Source organism: Haliotis rufescens, unplaced genomic scaffold (genome assembly GCF_023055435.1).
Source record: "Haliotis rufescens isolate VD_foot unplaced genomic scaffold, xgHalRufe1.0.p SCAF_13, whole genome shotgun sequence".
Taxonomy (NCBI): Eukaryota; Metazoa; Mollusca; class Gastropoda; order Lepetellida; family Haliotidae; genus Haliotis; species Haliotis rufescens.
This window is the reverse complement of record NW_025963813.1, coordinates 6626490-6648911: the sequence shown is the minus strand read 5'-3', so window position 1 is coordinate 6648911 and position 22422 is coordinate 6626490. Positions and strand designations below refer to the sequence as shown.

Genomic DNA, 22422 nt, shown 5'->3' with positions numbered 1-22422 from the left:
CCTCATCCAAAACCTAATAAACCAAAATATCCGACCTCAAAACCAAACTCTTAGCAGGAAACACCCTCTACTTACACCAATATCCCAACGAATAACCAACTATCTAAACGAACGCCAAATAAACAACCTAAAACAAAACTGCAAACAATCAAATATATTTACCCCAAAAGTCAAAATCCCCAAAATAGACATATCTCTAGCCAACTCAATAAACAAACCGACCCAAACATAGCTAAAACCACTACACTAGCATACATACACGAAAATTGGCCAAATTGGTGTCACATCTACACAGACGGATCCTCTGATCCGATCTCCAACCACACAGGTTTCGGAGTCCACATTGCACAACCAACCAGAAATACACAATCCTTTCGACTCCCAAACAACCATTCTATCTTTACAGCAGAGCTAATGGGCATGGCCTCAGCCCTCCATAACCAGCAATCTAAAATAAATTACAAAAACACTAATACTCACAGACCCCCTAAGTGGACTGCAGGCCCTCAAAAATAAAAACACCAAAAACCGCCCCAAACTTATAAACCAAATACTTAAAAGCGCACACACATAACAGAGGCAGGCAAACAAATAGTATTCATCTGGATCCCTGCCCACGTAGGAATATACGGCAACGAAAACGCCGATAAAGCTGCTAAACATCCCCTCAAAATCCCTGAAATAAGCTTAAAGCTACCAATATCTAAATCAGAGGTCAATAGTATTAACAAACGAAAAATCACTAAAAAATGGCACCTCTATTTAAAATCAAATAGCCAAATTAAAAAAGTTCTCAAAAAACCCTTAACCAAACCAAAAACCCTTCATCCATCCAAAAAAATCGATAGAATAATCACTAAACTCCAAACAGGACACACCAACCTAAATAGCCACCTCAAAAAAATAAAAAAAACACGCAACAGGAAAGTGCCCACACTGCAAACACCTAGAAACCCCGGAACACGCACTCATACACTGCATCCACTACCAAACACACCGAGCTACACTACCAACAACCCTCAATCTAAATAAGGCTCTTACTCTAGAAGCAATCCTAAACCCACAAAATAAAATAGAAAAATATAAAGCCCTAGTCGTATACTTAATTAAAACAGGCCTAATTAAGCGCATCTAATATCCAACAAACTACCAAAACAAACCACATACCCCCCCCCCCCCCCCCTGGGTTGCCAATTCTTCCTTATTCCCTTTTCGGAACACACTAAATGGCCCGGTCGGGCCCGTGTGCGAAATACGCTAGAGTCGGAAAGCGCACGTAAAATCCCAAATCCTACCTACCTACCTACCGGTATATTATCAGTTGCAGTTTGTATCCCAAGCGAGCAACACCTCCCAAGCCAGCACAGAGCATTGCCTGATAGCCAGCCAAGGAGAACTCCACCATCGGTAATTATCACGTTATCCTTTCATCCTTATTCACATACTCTTAAAATCACTCTCACCGAATTAATCACAAAACACAGGAACTCGTTATTGGTCAGTAAATAAAAATATATACCCCCTATAAGTAGAGAAAAGGAGCGTCACTCACCATCTTGCCGGTTTGTTTACATTCGATATCCAAGGCGATATTTTTATTATATGCTTATTGACAAGCGCATTTCTGGCCGTAGATTGATCGATAACACATTTCTACACATGTACAAGTCATCTACATTCGATTAATGTCCCTTACTTACCGAAATATCGACAGTTTATTTCGCGAGCTGGGAAAATGTTACCAACCCCGAGCGGAAGTAGATTTCAAACGCGGGCAGAATCGAGCGAGCCACGTGATTGGCGAAATTTGAAGACAGTTATCTTGAGTGACAGCAGCATCTAAAAAATGACATCAGATAATTTCTTCAAAGGGTAAATATTTATTATGAATATGCTTTTCATTTTATAATATACTTGTCATCTAAAGCTAATCTATTATTAGCTGGTGAATTTTAAACAATACATCACTATATTAATATAATAGGCACATTTTCATGTATGTTGCTTGTGCCTGATCACATTATGAATGCTGGTCATGCTGATTGAAAATGAATAAAGTGAACATTTCAAGTTAATATTTATCATAAATGCAAAAGTAATAAATCTATTTGAGAATAATAAGTTAATTAAAACATTACATGATCATATGAATATCAAACACACCCAAATCTCATGATGTTGCCATTATAATAACAATATGAAATTCTGAATTTTTACCAATGGCAGCTAAATTGCAATGTTACAATAATTCAATTTTCAGTTATGTAAAGTTCTTGAAACATTCTTATAGGTTACATGAAAAGTATGTTGAAGATAGCAAAAGTCAAAAGTGTTTGTCGGAAAATATATGAAAAAGGATTTTCCAAATATCACCACAACCAGGCACCGATAACCTGGTGATTGGACAAAAGCATCACGGTTTACCGTGGCATCAATGTGAGATCTGAACAGACTCAAAACATTGAATTTGCTGCAATATCTGATAACATTCCAAAAGACTATTTTGTACTGCAGCAAACTAAAGACTCTTTAACTGTTGGAAGGAAGACAGGATTATCCTGTAATGGGAACATGATATATTTACAAGTGAGATTTTCTACTGATTGGCATGTACATCTTTCCGTCAGTGGTACAGTAATAAATGACACTTTTGGGATTCAGTCTATACATACCGACTCAACATCCCTTAACTCATTCTTTTCAACACTGAATGTGACAAGATACTGTCAGGGCATATCACCTAACAGAATATCAGATGAAAAAGAAAATATTGTTCTTCAGCAAAATTTTGAGAAGGAACCCATTGCATACTCTGCTAACTGTTTGAAAGTATTATCTTTGAATTGTTTAAAGTCAACAGTAACATGTCAGAACTGTAGGTATTTGCTTTGGTGTATCCCACTGTAACTTTTGTCAGTCTAACCTTGTGTGTTATTGGAGTGAAGATAACCCCTGAATTCAAAACAAACTATTGAAACAAGTTCATACTTTTAATGTATCTAATTCAGTTACACTATTTTCTATAATTTACAATGTTTCGCCACTTATTGTGGATAAGTTCACTTTTTATATTTGAACTAATTTACTATATTGTTTTACAACAACATTTCTATCCTAAATTCCCGTCTTGGGACTAAACTATACGCACATGTTGCCACCTGACAACTTTTGCACTACTGAACACAAAACCACAGTAGCGTAACATGTTAAGTTCCTCTTGCACGTGAAACACAACATTTTCGTGTCCAATGAATGTTCGTTTGGGTGCGTTTTGGCGCACTGTTTTTAATGCTGCGTTTTTGCGCACAGTCCTTCTGTCCAGTTATTGTTTCAATCCATACATCACTTGTGAATGGATGTTGGCCAGGATCTTGGTACAAGTCATTGGCATAAGGGGGAATTTGAAAGAAATCCCCAACACACACAATCTGCAATCCTCCAAAATTCAAACTTGGGTCTCTAATACTCCTGCATATGAATTCAAGCTGAAATTAAACAGTATAAATTGTGTACATGGAGCATATGTTAACAAGAAAATAATAGGAGCCGTGGGAATAGGCATGTATTAAATATTCCACAAGAATATCACGGGAGGACAGTCGAAAACGAAGTCACAGACGAGTATGGCTCAGACATGGAACATACCACCCCCACCAAACCAGCCAACTCGCCTTCACAATACACAAACCCCCAAAAATGCAAGCTCGACTCATCCACTCCACCACTTTCTCCCAAACCCACCCCGGCTTCCTTCATCACCAACTTCGCACTATACTTCTTCGCCGCAGGCTCAGCATCAATCCTAACTAAACAACTCTCAGCAGACAGGATAGGTTTATGGTTAAAACGCGAAAAAATCCATTACAGCAACATCAAAAAAGCAAATAAAGGTTACCAAATAATATTCCCAAATCAAGATTCCTTCAATGCAGCTAAAAAAATAGTACGAATATTTCACGTAACCGTAACAAAACAAATTCCACATTAACAGCAATTCACCCAAGGTGTAATGAGAGTAAACCCTAGAGAAACAGCCAGGACCTAGAACTCTACACCCAAGAAGCAAACACAAATCAATACCCTCAACCCCAAATAACCAACACCCGCAGGATAACCTCAAGCAGAAACGGCAAAACAGTCCCTACCTCAATCGTTATTGTAAACTTAAAAAAACCTGCTAAATTTCCTGAAGCCCCTAAACACATCTCTTTCGGTGCCCGCACTAAACTAGAAGTTAAACCATACATCAAACAGGTCAAACAATGTTCTAACTGCCTTAGATATAACCACACAGCCACCCAATGTACATTAAAAAAAAAAAAATGTAAAAAATGCGTCCAAACCGATTGCCCAGGCACATCCCTGGTGCATCCATTGCAAATGCGAAAAACATACATCACTCTCAAACCAGTGTCTGCACAGACATGCCCTAACACAACAGGCCAACAAACACATAAACATAGATTCGGCCAAAACCCAAACAAGAAAATATGCACCACCTACATCCAAACCTCTCCTCCCACACCACACTCAAACACCACACACAAACTCCCGGATTCTGTCTGGGGCAACCACATAGAAACCGCACCCACAACATCCACACATCACCTCACACAGCTACCTACTAACTCCCCCATACCACACACTTCTACAACATCAACACCCGCATGCAAAGCAAACAGCAAAACCACAGACACACAACGACCCTCAGCCAGACACTCTACACTTCCCCACAAGCAAGCACAACAACAAAACACAAACACTGAGGAAAACACAGCTACACCCAACATGCAAGCACAAACTCAACCCCATCACACCACAAACACCTCCACAAGCCTCCCCAATGGAAACTCCAACAATAAAAACCAACCTAAACGACAAAGACAAGTATTCTTCCACCGAGGAAATAAATGAAATCACTTTCTCAGCCCCTTAAACAAACAAAAACTTCAGGCACAAATATCCTCAATTAACTAGCACTAAAACTCTTAATAATCTCACACTACTCCTAGCCTACATGCATAAGCAAAGCTCACCGAATGCTAGCACTAAAGCTTTTCACTCAGTAGCGCAAAAACTAAAACTCAACTCTCTCCTTTGAGTTCTTTCTCTCCCAACTAAGGAAAGCTACCAATTAAACACAACCTAAAACTCAAAACAAACTAATAACCTCTCATCCCCCAAAATGGAAGGACTAAATATATTTCAGTGGAACGCCAACAGATTAGCCTCCCACGGCCAGGAATTAAAAGCTAAATTCAAACGAGACAAAGGTCCACACATAGTCTGTATACAGGAAACTAAATTCTCTACTAGATCTAAATTCACCCTACCAAACTATAACTCAATAAGAACTGACCGAGCCAAAACCAACCCAGGTAGAGCCGGAGGCGGCCTAATCATATACGTCAGGGAAGACTTAGGCTACAAAGAACTAAAAATAAACACACCAAACCTAGAAGCAAACAGTATCCAAATAACAAATAACAACCAAAAAATTAATATCATAAATATATACCACTGGGTAGAAAAACAGGTCAAACCTGAGGATTTAAACAACCTCCTCCAAATAGGCAATAAATCTACAATCTTCCTACCTGGGGTATAGAAGATAAAATAGACAAACACGGAAAACTCATCTCAGAATGGATAGAACAAAATGACCTAATACTACTAAATAACAACCAACCTACTAGATACGACAAAATACACCACAAAATGTTGGCTATCGACTTAACCATATGCACCCCAGATTTAGCCCAAAGTATTCAATGGGAAGTACACGGAGTACCACTAGGTAGTGACCACTTCCCCATAAATATAACTATGGGAGACGTAAACATCCCACCACCAACCCAAAACCAGGAACCTAAACCTAAACAATTCAACAAACCCCACTCAAAAAGCTAATAACCTAGCAAATCACTTCTCGGCCGTCAGTAGCAATAGCAACTTCAACCAAAAATTCCAGGAACAACTAAAATCAGAAACCAAATTTACCAAAGAGCCAAAAGATAATAACCTAGAAATTAATCTCCATTTCACAATGGGCAAAAAGGGCACAGCCCCAGGCTTAGACCTTACTTCATACCAGATAATTAAACAACTACCACCCAAACTACTCCAAACTGTTCTAAAACTCTATAACCTCATATATCTAAATGGACAGGTCCCATCACCTTGTAAACAAGCCCTGGTCATACCAATCCCAAAACCCAATAAACCAGCTGACCAGGCTAATTCATACAGACCAATCTCCCTAACTTCTAACTTCTGCAAAGTAATGGAATCAATGTAAAAAAACAGGTTACAACACTACTTAGAACAAAACAACATAATAAATCCAGACCAAAGCGGTTTCACTCCTGGCCGCTCAACCTTAGATAACCTCGCCCGACTAGAGCAGGACGTTAAAACAGGGCAACTTAACAAACAATATACTACAGGCATCTTTCTAGACTTCTCCAAAGCATTCGACATGGTTTGGCATCACGGGCTAATACAAAAAAAAAAAAAAATAGGTCTTAAAGGTCAAATAATTAACTACATCCAAAGTTTCCTAACAAACCGCAAAATCACTGTGGGCATAGACCAAACGCTATCGGACCAATGTCCCCTAGAAAATGGCAATCCCCAGGGCAGCATCCTAAGCCCAACACTCTTCAATATTATGTTTAACAATCTATTCGAGGGACTATCCCCCAAAGTAAACACATCAAAATTCGCGGATGATGGAGCCCTCTGGATCCGCACTAAAAGCATTAAAATGGCCCAAAACTTACTACAAAAATCTCTAAATAAAATACAAAAATGGGCTGACAAATGGGGCTTCTCCCTAAACTCAGAAAAAACCACAGGAATAGTATTTAAACACAAAAATATGCAACCCGCCTCCCTAAACCTCCAACTAAACAACAAACAAATCAAATTCCAAAAACAAACCAAATTCTTAGGATTAATCTTCGATGAACATCTCACCTGGGATGCTCACATTAAAAACCTAGTAACCAGATGCAGCAAAGACCTAAACACGTTATCATGCCTAACCGGCTCCAACTGGGGGGCCTCTAAAAACACCCTCCTCTCACTCCTCTCACTCTATATATCGTGTATTGTGTACTTTCGATTATGTTCGTGTATTATTCTTGCCAATTTATATAATGGATAATTTAATGATTTTAAGTGCCTCATAGATCCTTCATGGGTCGGCTGATGTTTTTATCAATCATACGTATGTATACGTGTAATGTTTTTTACTGTTTTTAAACACCAGGTGGCACTATAATAAAATAATTTTCTTCTTCTTCTTCTTCTTCTATATCACTAATTAGATCCAAACTAGACTATGGCAGTGCCATTTACGACACCTTAAACAACTCTCTCATTAGAAAACTAGACTCAATCCAGTATCAGGCCCTAAAACTAATCACACGAACTCAACATAGCACCTCCTCCACCTCACTCCAGGCCTTAACAGGAGAAATGCCACTTAACTATGTAGGGAACAACTTACCCTAAACTTCTGGGCCGCATCCCAATCAAACCCTCTAATCTAAAACTTGATAAAAAACAATATTAGCCCTAGAAACCAAGCCCTAGCCCGGAAACATCCACTACTTACTCCAATTTCCCAAAGAATAACCAATTACCTAAATGAACACAAAATAAATAATCTTAAACAAAACAATAAATCATCTAATATCTTCACTCCAAAACTTAAAATACCAAAAATAGACACAACACTAGTCGATACACTAAATAAACAGACCGATCCTAACATCGCTAAAACCACCACACTAGCATACATACACGAAAATTGGCCAAATTGGTGTCACATATACACAGACGGATCCTCAGATCCGATCTCAAAACACACAGGTTTCGGAGTCCACATCGCACAACCAACCAAAAACACACAATCTTACCGACTCCCAAACAACCATTCCATATTCACGGCCGAACTAATGGGCATGGCCTCAGCACTACACAATCAGCAATCTAAAAAACACCAAAAATACCTCATCCTAACCGACTCCCTCAGTGGACTACAAGCCCTCAAAAATAAAAACATTAAAAACCACCCCAAACTAATAAATCAAATACTTAATAGCTCAAACAAGTTAACTAGGGCAGGTAAACAAATAGAGTTCATTTGGATCCCCGCCCACATAGGAATCTTTTAAAATGAAAGGGCAGATAAAGCAGCAAAATTATCCCTTAAACTCCCAGAAATAAGCTTAAACTTACCCAGCTCAAAATCAGAAATCAAAAGTGTCACTAAACAAAAAATGGCAAAATATATACCAAAACTCAAATAGCCAAATAAGGAAAGTACTCAAAAAAACCCCTAAATAAACCAAAAATACTACACCCGTCCAAAAAAATCGACAGAATAATTACTAAACTACAAACAGGCCACACCAAACTAAATAATCACCGTAAAATAGCTAATCTACACACAACAGGAAACTGCCCACATTGCAAACAACAAGAAACACCAGAACACGTACTCATTCACTGCACACACTACCAAACACACCGAACAACACTACAGACCACCCTAAATCTTAAAACAGGACTTACACTAGAATCAATCCTAAATCCGCAAAATAAATTAGAAAAATTCAAAGCCTTAAGCATATACCTAATTTAAACAGGACTAATTAGTCGCATTGAAACCCCAAATAAAATAATAAAACCAAAACTACCTTATCTTACAACCACCCAACACACACAGCTCCTTTAGTTCGTCCCCCACCCACTCTTGGCATTCTTTCCAAATCTCAAAATTACTATGTAAGCAACCCCTAAAGCCCCCCTCCTGGGTTGCACAAACTCACTTTTCCCCTTTTTGGAAACACATTAAATGGCCTGGCCGGGCCTGTGTGCGACATACGCTTGCAGTCGGAAAGCGCACGTTAAATCTCCAATATAAGTAAGTAAGTAAGGTATATTATGAGTGTATGGCTAAATATACGTCAATTGTCAACAGGAATCGACAGGCGTTGGACGTATACAGTGTTGGCAGTGTAAAAGTAAGAGTAAAAACGATATTTGAGAATGTTTTGCTCACTTACTGTAAGGAAGAGAGTTTTTGGATGTGAACTTATACATTACATGGAACACAACGTTTCGGAGTATTCACCTGATGAAGGAGTTAGCATATACTCAGAAACGTTGTGTTCCTCATAACAATGAAGTTGCAATCCATAAACTCTCGTCCTCGTATCACTTCTAAATGCCATTCAAAGACTTCATTTGTTGTATTTTCGCGATTTATTGTTTTATGAATGATCGGTGCTAAATAATTATCTCCACATCACAAATCAGGTTACCGATGTATTGGTATATGGTCTCTGGGCCTACAAAATATCGTCAGGGAATTGTTTTTTTTTTTTTTTTTAAATATCGCTTGGAGACCACGGCTAATGTAGCCTTGACACGATCCCCATGCTTAAATATAAAACAACATGCAGTGACACGGAGAATTTTAGGCTTCCGTAACGTGCGGCCGAAATTGGGGGTAGAATAGGTGAGATGCATGACAATATAGCTTTACTCATCAAAGTGTCTATATCGCCAGCTCTCTGTAGGGTGCCATGCTTGTAAGAGGCGACTAATGGGATTGGGTGGTCAGGCTCGCTGACTTGGTTGATGCATGTCATGGTATCCCAAGTGCTTTGATCGATGCTCATGATGTCAATCCCTCGATTGTCTGGTCCAGACTCAATTATTTACAGACCGCCGTCATATAGCTGGAATATTGCCGAGTGCTGCGTTAAACAACAAATGAACCAACCAACCAACTGTAGGGTGCCAGTGATCGGATGTAGAGGATAAATACACAGATGGGAATAGGAATGGGAACATGTCATGACATATATGTTTATCTAAATGTGTGGACTAGTAAAAAATGAAAGCATATTTATATTGTATTCTAGGATTTGATAAACACTGTCTTGTAATCTAATCAAGTTGGCGATTAGTATTTTGTAACTCAGCCATAAGAAAAAAATGTGAGTGTTTTCTTAAGTTTGCCTCTGTAGAAAAACAAGACTGAAGCCAGTTTACTCTGCACAGCGTTTACATTGCCGGCTTCACTGTGCGGAGCTCTGATGTTTTGGTTTGAGAACTGACTTGGGCATCTGACGTCACACTTTTTCACAAATTAATTCATGCATGATTTCACATAATCGTCAATGTACTGTCCCTTTAAGGATTGATATATAGAATAAGTAATATATCAATTCCAAAGTGTTTTTTGTTGATTTTTAGAAACCTTTTTTTAAAAAATTGCAGCAATGTCTAAAATCATCAACATGCTGAAGAGAAAGGGCCCCGATCAACAGACCGCCGCTGTCACCTGTGTGGTGGTTGGGGCAGGCATGCGGGGATGTACATACGCAGCTTATGCACAGTTCTGCCCAGACAAAATGAGGGTGAGGAGGAAGGTGGTGGCAGACACAGCCATTCATTGTCAGGAGTTTAACTAGTGTCTGTCTTTTGTATGAATGTTTCCGGAATATTATCTTTCCTTAAACCCCAATATGCACATTAAAATTAATACCCATCTTCAGTGTCAGACATAGATACAAAACAACCCTTAATGACTGGTGGTTAACGTGTGCTGCAGAGCTATGCATCTACTACCCTGACAAACAGAGGGAGAGTATAGTGAGGGAGGGAGGGATGCATCTACTACCCTGACAGACAGACGGAGAGTATAGTGAGGGAGGGAGGGATGCATCTACTACCCTGACAGACAGAGGGAGAGTATAGTGAGGGAGGGAGGGGTTCATCTACTACCCTGACAAACAGAGGGAGAGTATAGTGAGGGAGGGAGGGAGGGGTTCATCTACTACCCTGACAGACAGAAGGAGAGTATAGTGAGGGAGGGAGGGAGGGGTTCATCTACTACCCTGACAGACAGAGGGAGAGTATAGTGAGGGAGGGAGGGAGGGAGGAGTCATCTATTACCCTGACAGGCAGAGGGATGCATCTACTACCCTGACAGACAGAGGGAGAGTATAGTGAAGGAGGGAGGGAGGGGTTCATCTACTACCCTGACAGACAGGGATGCATCTACTACCCTGACAGACAGAGGGAGAGTATAGTAAGGGGGGGGTGCATCTACTACCTTGACAGACAGAGGGAGAGTATAGTGAGGGAGGGAGGGAGGGGTTCATCTACTACCCTGACAGACAGAGGGAGAGTATAGTGAGGGAGGGAGGGAGGGGTTCATCTACTACCCTGACAGACAGAGGGAGAGTATAGTGAGGGAGGGAGGGATGCATCTACTACCCTGACAGACAGAGGGAGGGAGGGGTGCATCTACTACCCTGACAGACAGAGGGGGGGAAGGGTGCATCTACTACCCTGACAGACAGAGGGAGAGTATAGTGAGAGAGGGAGGGAGGGGTTCATCTACTGCCCTGACAGGCAGAGGGGTGCATCTACTACCCTGACAGACAGAGGGAGAGTATAGTGAGGGAGGGAGGGATGCATCTACTACCCTGACAGGCAGAGGGAGGGAGGGGTGCATCTACTACCCTGACAGACAGAGGGAGAGTATAGTGAGGGAGGGAGGGAGGGGTGCATCTACTACCCTGACAGACAGAGGGAGAGTATAGTGAGGGAGGGAGGGAGGGGTGCATCTACTACCCTGACAGACAGAGGGGGGAGGGGTGCATCTACTACCCTGACAGACAGAGGGAGAGTATAGTGAGGGAGGGAGGGAGGGGTGCATCTACTACCCTGACAGGCAGAGGGAGAGTATAGTGAGGGAGGGAGGGAGGAGTCATCTACTACCCTGACAGACAGAGGGAGAGTATAGTGAGGGGGGGAGGGAAGGAGGGATGCATCTACTACCCTGACAGACAGAGGGGGAGAGTATAGTAAGGGAGGGAGGGATGCATCTACTACCCTCACAGACAGAGGAAGAGAATAGTGAGGGAGGGAGGGAGGAGTCATCTACTACCCTGACAGACAGAGGGAGAGTATAGTGAGGGAGGTAGGGGTTCATCTACTACCCTGACAGACAGAGGGAGAGTAAGGTAAGGTAAGGGAGGGAGGGAGGGAGGGAGGGATGCATCTATTACCCTGACAGACAGAGGGAGAGTATAGTGAGGGGGGGGAGGAGAGGAGGGATGCATCTACTACCCTGACAGACAGAGGGGGAGAGTATAGTAAGGGAGGGAGGGATGCATCTACTACCCTCACAGACAGAGGAAGAGAATAGTGAGGGAGGGAGGGAGGGGTTCATCTACTACCCTGACAGACAGAGGGAGAGTATAGTGAGGGAGGGAGGGAGGAGTCATCTACTACCCTGACAGACAGAGGGAGAGTATAGTGAGGGGGGGAGGGAAGGAGGGATGCATCTACTACCCTGACAGACAGAGGGGGAGAGTATAGTAAGGGAGGGAGGGATGCATCTACTACCCTCACAGACAGAGGAAGAGAATAGTGAGGGAGGGAGGGAGGGGTTCATCTACTACCCTGACAGACAGAGGGAGAGTATAGTGAGGGAGGTAGGGGTTCATCTACTACCCTGACAGACAGAGGGAGAGTATAGTGAGGGAGGGAGGGAGGGGTTCATCTACTACCCCGACAGACAGAGGGAGAGTAAGGTAAGGTAAGGGAGGGAGGGAGGGAGGGAGGGATGCATCTATTACCCTGACAGACAGAGGGAGAGTAAGGTAAGGTAAGGGAGGGAGAGAGGGATGCATCTACTACCCTGACAGACATAGGGAGAGTATAGTGAGGGGGGGGAGGGAAGGAGGGATGCATCTACTACCCTGACAGACAGAGGGGGAGAGTATAGTGAGGGAGGGAGGGAGGGAGGGAGGAGTCATCTACTACCCTGACAGACAGAGGGAGAGTATAGTGAGGGAGGGAGGGATGGATGCATCTACTACCCTGACAGACAGAGGGGGAGAGTATAGTAAGGGAGGGAGGGATGCATCTACTACCCTCACAGACAGAGGAAGAGAATAGTGAGGGAGGGAGGGAGGGGTTCATCTACTACCCTGGCAGACAGAGGGAGAGTATAGTGAGGGAGGTAGGGGTTCATCTACTACCCTGACAGACAGAGGGAGAGTAAGGTAAGGTAAGGGAGGGAGGGAGGGAGGGAGGGATGCATCTATTACCCTGACAGACAGAGGGAGAGTAAGGTAAGGTAAGGGAGGGAGGGAGGGAGAGAGGGATGCATCTACTACCCTGACAGACAGAGGGAGAGTAAGGTAAGGTAAAGGAGGGAGGGAGGGAGGGAGGGATGCATCTATTACCCTGACAGACAGAGGGAGAGAGTATGGTGAGAGAGGGAGCTCTTTTTTGTGCACTGAAGTTCTTAAGTACATTGTTCATTGCTCTTTCTTCACATTAGAAATCGTTTGTTTGTGAGTTGTTCATTGGTATTGTTTTGTATTTTGAGTTCATTATTTGTGTGTAAATAATGACCTCTTCTTGTAACATTCATTCTTTATTCGTAACATTTGGTAATCATTTTGTAGTCAAAACATGGTTAAAGATGTTTTACAGAAAACAAAATTGTTTATATTGTTGTAAATTTAATCTGATGAACAAAGAGTTTGAAGCCATGTTTTCTCTTTGAATACTATACGAAGATTGAATGAAGGATTCCTGTGTGCTTGTCCAGGTGGTCGGTGTGGCTGAGCCCAGAGAGTATCAAAGAAATAAGGTCAAGGACAGAAACAAAGTCCCATCAAGCAATGTCTTCACAGGTAGGACAGTGATCACAACAGTGTAGCACTGATGAATACTGCATTTGGTTGAAGAATACTTTTTCTCACTTTTTCAGCATTACTTTTTTCACTTTTCTAAGCACAACAAATAATGGAACCTGTTTTATTCTGAGAAGCTGTTACAATATGACACGAGTTGTGAAGACTTTAGTCAGAGACAATATATCGGTATATGGTCTCTGCTTTAGTCAATGTCTTATCTGGCCACTGTGTGGCATTACAAGCATGACACCTGGCGGCCATCTTGCTTACAAATGATGGATTGTAGTCCTTGGAAGGCGCTGTTGCTCTTCCTGCAGTGAGACAATGACTTCACTGAGATAGGCTGCACCAGCTGTCATGCAAAGACCTGACCCAAAGCATCCCAAAGATGTTCAATTGGAGATAAATCTGTTGATTTAGGTGGACAGGGAAGGATGGCAACACCTTGTTGCTAACAACGTTCACAGTGACTCTGTGTGGCTTTGCAGTATCATCTTGGGAAGCAAAGTTCTGACCCACTGTTTTTGCCATAGAAGCAAGAATGGATCTCAAAAACTCGCCCTCATGACATTGACCATGTCATGTTACCACGGCTGTGTATAATGTCTGTCCACCTGTCACATGAGATTCCTCTCCACACCCCAACGCTCCCACCCCCATACCAATCGGGTTCCAGGCAGTTCCATGAAGATCCGGGGTAGAATAGGTCTTCAGCAACCCATGTTTGCCGTAAAAGGTGACTATGCTTGTTGTAAGAGGCGACTAATGGGATCGGGTGGTCAGACTCGCTGATTTGGTTGATGCATGTCATGGTATACCAATTGCTTTGATTGATGCTTATGATGTCAATCACTGGATTATCTGGTCAAGACATGATTATTTACAGACCACTGTCATATAGCTGGAATATTGCTGAGTGCGGCGTTAAACAACAAACAAACAAAACAAACAATCATAGTTATGAAAGTCATGTTGCTGCTGTACCTCTACATGAATGTATCCCCACAGACTGGCGTGAAGCGGTCGAGAGAGACAAGTTTGCTGACTGCGTGATCATCACAACAGTGGACCAAGACCACAAGGTATGTTGTCCGCATGTCCACAACATCATCAAAGAGGGATATGTGCATCGGTTTGTTGAATTTTTATTCCTTTCATGGGGATTGGGGGCAGAAATCTCCATCAACCTATGCTTGTAAGAGTGATTGAGTGAGTGAGTTAGGTTTAATTTTGCTTTGAACAGTATTCCAGTTCCATAGTATGTCTGTTCAATGTGGAAGGAAAGACCAAAGTGACGCAAGTCTATACCACTTTGGTGAAACCCACTAGAAGGGTATAGTGCTGACAATCCTAGAAAAATAATCGGCGAGAACCGGGATTCGAACCCACGATCATAACTTTCTGCTGTGTCCAAGGGACGTAACTCTGCACAGCTAATTGCAGCACCTTACACAAACTGGGCCACCAATGCCCCCCACTTGTGTTAAGGGATATCACCTGTGTGTGGAATGGTTGTCCTCTACATCCTTCATGATTCTCATGTTAGCATGGTATGTAGAAATGTTCTTGTCAACAGAGTTGTCTAATGACAATCACATTGTTACAATGTTGTTTTTGTGACCTGGCTACATTTGTGTCCTGGCATTGATTATTGCTCATGCCATCGGCCACTGGTTTGCCTGCAAATGTTTGTGGAGTAAATGCCATTCACTCACTACGTGCCACTTTCAGGATCCTGCCATTGCATTTGCCAAGAAGGGTTATCACATTCTGCTGGAGAAGCCCATGGCTGTAAGTATTTTGAAGGCTAAACGTTTCACATGTGGACATGGAAATCCAAACTAAGTGCCCTTGGCAGGTAAATGTCAAAAATCTTTATTTTGTTCAAACTTTTGTAAAGTTTTAATTTTCCAACATTCAAAGTTTTTTTTAACATTGAGTTTAAATATTTACATTTAATTAAGCATTGTAGCCTTTTCCTCATTTTGAAATAAGCATACTATAACTTTGAATCCGACAACAAAACAATGTATTCCGTTTTTTAATTCTAAATATTTTAGGCTGGTGCACCATTAAACAAATGAGAGACACTCCTGTTGAAGAAAAAAGACAAATGTGAATAATTTACATTTGATTTAAAAAGAAATAATCTTATGTAACAGGGCACCCACAGATGACATCCTTACCATGTCAGCTTGCTGACTGGGTTAACCTCTTTGGTCATGTGGACAAGGCATCCGACCTCTGATCAGAATCCCATCACGGGACTTGGAAATTTTATGGCCGCTACATTGGCGCCCAACGTGGGGCTGAGCGCGTTCATAATAAATTTGAGTTAAATAAGCCTCAGTACCCTACTGTACAGCCTGGGACATGTCTTCTGTTGACGGGGAAGTATGTAGCAGGGCATGGAGTCATCCCACAGATGACACATTTTCCCTGTCAGCTTGCTTCCTTGACAGTTAACCTCTTTGGTCATGTGGACAAGGCGTCCGACCTCGGAGCAGAAGGTCCATGGTTCAAATCCCATCACAGGACTCGGAAATTTTTTGGCCACTACACTTACAAGGCTTAATGCAATTTTATGTGCTTGCAATCTCCGATGTCAGGTTACGGAGGCAGATTGTCGGGAAATCGTGACGACGTGCAAGCACCACAACGTGTGTCTGGCCGTCTGTCATGTGCTGCGCTATGTTCCCTGGGCCAAGAAAATCAAGGAGGTCATCGCCAGCGGCAGGATAGGGGAGGTTGTCAATATACAGCACACGGAGCCGGTAAATACTTACCCTTCATAATAAACTTAATTATTATGCAAACAATTATTTTCTTATTATTATTTGTTTTTTGCTTTTTTACCCCAAAACATTTACGGGTATTGTTTATAGGGACAGGAAATCAACCGTTCTGAAGCTTTGTTTGTAAACAATAGCTGAACAGGTACTCGGCTCTGCTTGCCTTATTTCACGAGACAATTTTTCTGCTCAGTGACCACACCGCAGGTGTAGGCTTATCATGTGACAGGATTTTTCTCTTGTTTGTAAACAAATGCACTTATTCTGAAACTAGAACAGACTGGCCTAATGCAAGCCTTTCGGTCTTTACATATTGTTTTGCAGGATTATATAGATATACTCCAACAACTCCGTCAGTGAGGTGCATGACAATATAGCTTCACCCATCAAGGTGACTGTATTGCTAGCTCTCCGTAGGGCCTGAATGATGGCAAGTGGAGGAAACATGCACAAATGACAATAGTTTTTCATGTTTTAGGATATTTTCTCAATGAAAGCAATGTTTATCTAAATGTGTAGACTCTTCAAATATGAAAGAGATGCAAAGCACATGCATGGAACGAATGTGTACATGATTTAAAAACACTCAGAACTGACGACGTTCTATCCCTTTAAATGAAGTGAAATTTGAAGTGAGAAATCAATGAGTTACCTCCCTTTCCATGTGACCAACCAAGCTCCTTCCCAGCGTGTGACACCTTCGTTACACTCCGGGATCTCGAAATTGGCCCTCTAACAACAAATGTTTTGACATTCATAGTTTTGTGTATTTCTTTTGGAATGCCATTATAGTTAATTTTTAAAAGGTTTAAGACTGACTTACAATTTCCCAGACGTTTTGTTTGTTAAGTTAGATTGGTTTGAGGTTGCAGACTAACAGCAAAAGCACCCAACTTCCCCGTTGTTCTAACCATAACATGAAATAGAAATGAAATATAAATTCAAATTGACAGAGAAAATAATTAGATGGGGGAACAGTATTCGGCGTCCTGATTTCATCACTTTATTTGTAAACATAATTGGCCAACTCTCAATATCCATGTTGACTTCATGTTATTCTTGTGTTGGAGAAAGACACAAATTGATACATATTGTGTCAAAATGTCTCCATAATTATATACTGTATATTTGTTATACTTTGGAACTTATTTTACTATGAGTAATACCTTTTCTTACAGTTTTTACTGTTTAAATGGTAAGGTAGACACAATTTTATAGATCCTTATACCGTTGTCAAGCAAGACTGAATGAGTGACTGACTGATATAGAAGATTTAACGTGCGCTTTCCGACTGCAGTGTATTTCGCACACGGGCTGAATGAGGGACATAGTACAGAATATATACAGTATGTGGAGGATTAACAGTAGAGGATTAACAGTAATAACAATTGCTTACATGAGTGGGATAGCATTGGTAAGTGTAGACAACAAAGGGATAATACTGTCACAACACGATGGACAGAGAACACATAGGTGGAAGCCAATGGGACATGAAGCCAATACACAGGATAAGTGATTGTTGCTTGATGAGTTCATAGTAGACGGATGGGATGAAATAGCCTTGATCTCTGTTGATTGATGGCTTGTGGCGGCGAATGTGGACTGCTTCTGGTAGTTTTCTTTAAGTGAAATCATGGAGGTTGTTGGAGAGGATTTGGACATTGTCCCAGTTGATGTAGTGATTAGGACAGTTGCTGATATGGTCCGAGATGGCTGAGTTACTGTCAGATTTAATGGTGGAGGTTTTATGATAAATGGTGCTTAGTTGCCACACAAAGAAGTCATGGTGTCTGAATGTTGCTGATATGGTCCGAGATGGCTGAGTTACTGTCAGATTTAATGGTGGAGGTTTTATGATAAATGGTGCTTAGTTGCCACACAAAGAAGTCATGGTGTCTGAATGTTGCTGTTTCTACATATTTAATGAGTATAAATATTAACATTTAACAGGTCGGTTTCCAGCATTTTGCTCATTCCTTTGTTCGCGGAAACTGGCGCAATGCCAGCCAGAGTTCTAATTCGCTGCTTGCGAAGTGTTGCCATGACGTCGACCTCATCAAATACTGGTTTGGGGATACAAGATGTCAGAAAGTGTCATCCTTCGGGAATCTGACACACTTCAGAAGAGCAGATAAGGTATTGTCCCTACTTACAGATAAGGTATTATCTTCACGTGCAACCTTACCCATGCTTTGTTAAGACAGGCTGCTTGGACTAGAACCCTTCCCTTCATTGCAGTGCTTGCTTGATGATTTGTTTGTTGTTTGTTTGTTGTGTTAGTGTTAGTGTCGTAAAAGGTTGGTTGGTTGGTTTGTTGTTTTTCGCCACACTCATCAATATTCCAGCTATATGATGGCGGTCTGTAAATAATCAAGTCTGGACCAGACAATCCAGTGATTGAGCATTGATCTACTTAATTGGGATACGATGACATACATCAACCACTTACGACAAGCATAGTTGCCTTTTATGGCAAGCATGGGTTGCTGAAGAGCTATTCTACCCCGAATCTTCACGTGTCGCTTGCTTGTTTGACACAAGTTTATTAAAAACCTATCTTTTACTTTTATTTGCCCGTGTCATGTTGGCTGATGAAGTAGCTGTTCTACACACTTTCAATGCCTTTTATTTTTATGAAATTCAATTAAACACTGCGGGGAGAATAAAACATGAGGTTTATTCTCCCTGCAGTTTTTTTTTGTATGACAAACAACGACCACGAGTTGTTTATTTTTTATGAGATATCAACATGATGTTCGGCCCCTTTTAGGATGATAATAAAATATACAAGCTTTAAAAACATTTACCCATAGTCCCCCAACTCAATCCAACCTTGACATTGCTGGACAAGTCCTTTTTATGCACAGGTGGGTATTTCTCGCATATTCTCACAATCCTCACGTCGACTATCTGTACCTTTTCTCCCAATACCGATTGTCATATCTCTCCCGCTTATGGAGCTACATCTATTGGAAATAACTCACCAGACACTCCCCGCTCAAAAATAACATCCACTTTACAATGTCATTAAGTGGCGCGCTCATGTTTAAACCCGGTTCGCCCCGATGTTTCTAGGTTTGTCAGCACCATACCCGTGCTCTTGGGTTTCACCGAACTGGTTAACGTCTGAGACCTGCATCACTTCGGGCTTTCCTCCCACATTAAGCTGACACGCAGTGATATAACTGGAATACTGTTTAAAGCGGCGTAAAACCCAACTCACTCACTCACTCATGTTTGAATCTCCAGGAATGACATTATAGAACAATAATTTATCGGGCTAGAGTAGGTCTTCAGCAATCCATGCTGGCCGTAAAAGGTGACTTTGCTTGTCGTAAGAGGCGACTAACGTGATCGGGTGGTCAGGCTCACTGACTTGGTTGATGCATGTCATCGTATCCCAATTGCGTGGATCGATGCTCATGATGTCAATCACTGGTATGTCTGGTCCAGACTAAATTATTTACAGACCGCCGTCATATAGCTGTAATATTGCTGAGTGTGGCACAAAACAAGAAACAAACAACATATGTATACATTTGAAGTGAGACATGGAGAGCTGTAGGGCTGGGACGAGTCCAAATTTACTACCCGGGTACCCACCCCACTATTACCCGACACAACCCGGGTACTCGCTGTTGGTCTCAGGAGGTACCGTAGCTCTGGTAAAATGTGTTTCGATACATGAATGAAACAATCTGGTGTATACACTGAAGTTGACTGAAGTTTTATTTTTGTCCAAACATATAAAAGTCAGAAGGAATGGGCGTCATAGCCAGGAAGAACTGTGAACATGACTGACTTGTAGTTTAAACAGAGTTTTAGATACTTTTTATCATCAAACAGTATGTCATGTGACTAACCACGTGTCCGGGTAGTCCTGTGGGTACCCGGGTCCTACTCAGTACCCACCCGACCCGAGTACCCGAGTACCCGAGTTATCCGTCCCAGCCCTAGAAAACTGTATTTAGGATATTCTTTCTTCCAATCATGCAGTGGTTCATGAATCAATCTTTAACGGATAATATCAATCAAACATCCATGTTTTCAGCCTGTGGGGGCAGCGTCTCGTTGCACTGACTGTCCCCAGGAGATCGAGACCTCCTGTCCGTACTCGGCCAAAAGATACTACCTTGATCAGGTCAAATCTGTGAGTTTTCTGAGGCTATTTGTATGAACATTTGGATAATAACCAATGAGATACGATTGTTTGTTTTGTTTGTTGTTTAACGCTGCACACAGCAACATTCCAGCTATATGACGGCCAAATGAGATACCATGGAATTATGGATTATCTGCCCTGAATGAATGCATGGTGTAAGCCTTTGCAGAAGGAGTGGCACTAATGATGGGCTGGTAATCCTAAGGGAGAGACCATTTGATCTTCAGGTTGAGGAGGGGGCAGTATTTTGGTTTAAGATCAGTTTCTTTTTAATGTGTATGAAGCATGGCGTGGAGTCATCCCACAGATGACATCCTTACCTTTTCAGCTTGCTGACAGTGTCAACCTCTTTGGTAATGTGGACAATTTGTCCGACCTCTGATCAGAACGTCCGTGGTTTGAATCCCATCACAGGACTCGGAACTTTTATGGCTGCGACATGTAGGAGATCAATTACTTTTCCAACCAAAACGGTGCTCAATTATTTTTTTCCGGAAAATAAATAAATATAACAAACTGTATTCGTTGGACATTTTAATATAACCTACAGGAAAATGACACATTATGATTTTTCCTCCAATGCGAATCCTTTGTTATTTTTGTTTTTAGTAACATATGGGCTTGATTATGTTTGTTTATCGTTGCTCCATTATTTTCAAATTGTATATCTGTTATTCTTTATATCAATCATCATATTAAATCAAGAAATCATATGAAATGTCAACTCTACAGAGAAACTTCCCTGGAGTCAGCCTATTGTTCATGATATGTGAAGAATAGATGATGTCATACCATACTTTCCTCAACTATGAACAATGTGACATATCACTTAATCTTTCCAATTGGCAACGAGAAACTTGAATATTGGTTGCTAGAAGTAGCATGGGTGGCGCAGTCTGAGGCACTGCAAGGCAGTGTGCAGAGTTATGTCCCTTACTTGGAGACCCAGACCCAGACCTGCCCCACTTTTATCCTACATTAAGCCAACATTGTGACATAACTGAAATATTACTTTTTCACTTCAACTAAAAAAATTAAGAAATTATGATTGAACAGTTTTGTCCTCCAGTATAATGGTGGTATATATACCGATCAGTATGTCCGTCCGTCTGTTTCTGTTTCCAGAGCAGAGCTCCGAAACTGTAGTATAGTTTTTGTTGAAACTTGCTATACAGATCAGTCTAATGGTGAACTGGTGCCTTTTGATGATTTGTGATCAATATTTTTTTATGTTTTCATGACGACAGTTGGACTTCACTGGAAATGAGGGTGGTGCTTATTTCGGGAGCAGAACTAATAAAACATTGAATATTTCTTCATGAAACATGCTGTACAGATCAGTCTTGTGTTGAACTGGTGCCTTTTGATGATTTGGGATACTGAAATACAGTCAAGTCCCGTTAATCCGACATGGCTGGTTGCATATAATTATGTCATATTGACGAGTATGTCAGATAAATGAAATTAAGTAGTACCAACGTTCGTTGGTCACGGTTCACGAAAGGTTCTTCCGACGTGACCTGTAATGGGATGTCCTCGGCGATAGAGAACTTGTATCTGATTTTTATGAGTTTGAGGTAATCTAAGCATGTGATTAATCCTGTTTTCTTTATTTAAAGCATTAATTGTTCATTGTTAAGCAAAGTTTATCTCTGCATCTTTGTAATATGTAGCTACCAGCCGATTCTTCTCGCATCAAAACACTGGCTCTGTACTCGCAGGCAGA

At 41.4% G+C, this 22422-nt stretch overlaps 1 protein-coding gene across 2 annotated transcripts in view; it reads left to right on the top strand.

The window, feature by feature from the left end:
- Nucleotides 1-1172: 1172 nt before the first annotated feature.
- LOC124119748 overlaps nucleotides 1173-22422 on the top strand; it is a 31932-nt gene continuing 10682 nt past the window's right edge. Inside the window, exons 1-9 of one of the 2 annotated variants that reach the window (XM_046482380.2) lie at nucleotides 1173-1407; nucleotides 8993-9035; nucleotides 10300-10439; nucleotides 13655-13739; nucleotides 14751-14824; nucleotides 15474-15533; nucleotides 16352-16516; nucleotides 18485-18670; nucleotides 20586-20684. In XM_046482380.2, coding sequence (XP_046338336.2) covers nucleotides 10302-10439; nucleotides 13655-13739; nucleotides 14751-14824; nucleotides 15474-15533; nucleotides 16352-16516; nucleotides 18485-18670; nucleotides 20586-20684 — 807 coding nt within the window. In that variant the 5' untranslated portion in view covers nucleotides 1173-1407; nucleotides 8993-9035; nucleotides 10300-10301. The remainder of the gene's footprint in view (nucleotides 1408-8992; nucleotides 9036-10299; nucleotides 10440-13654; nucleotides 13740-14750; nucleotides 14825-15473; nucleotides 15534-16351; nucleotides 16517-18484; nucleotides 18671-20585; nucleotides 20685-22422) is intronic. The other variant, XM_046482381.2, reaches the window with a different exon arrangement.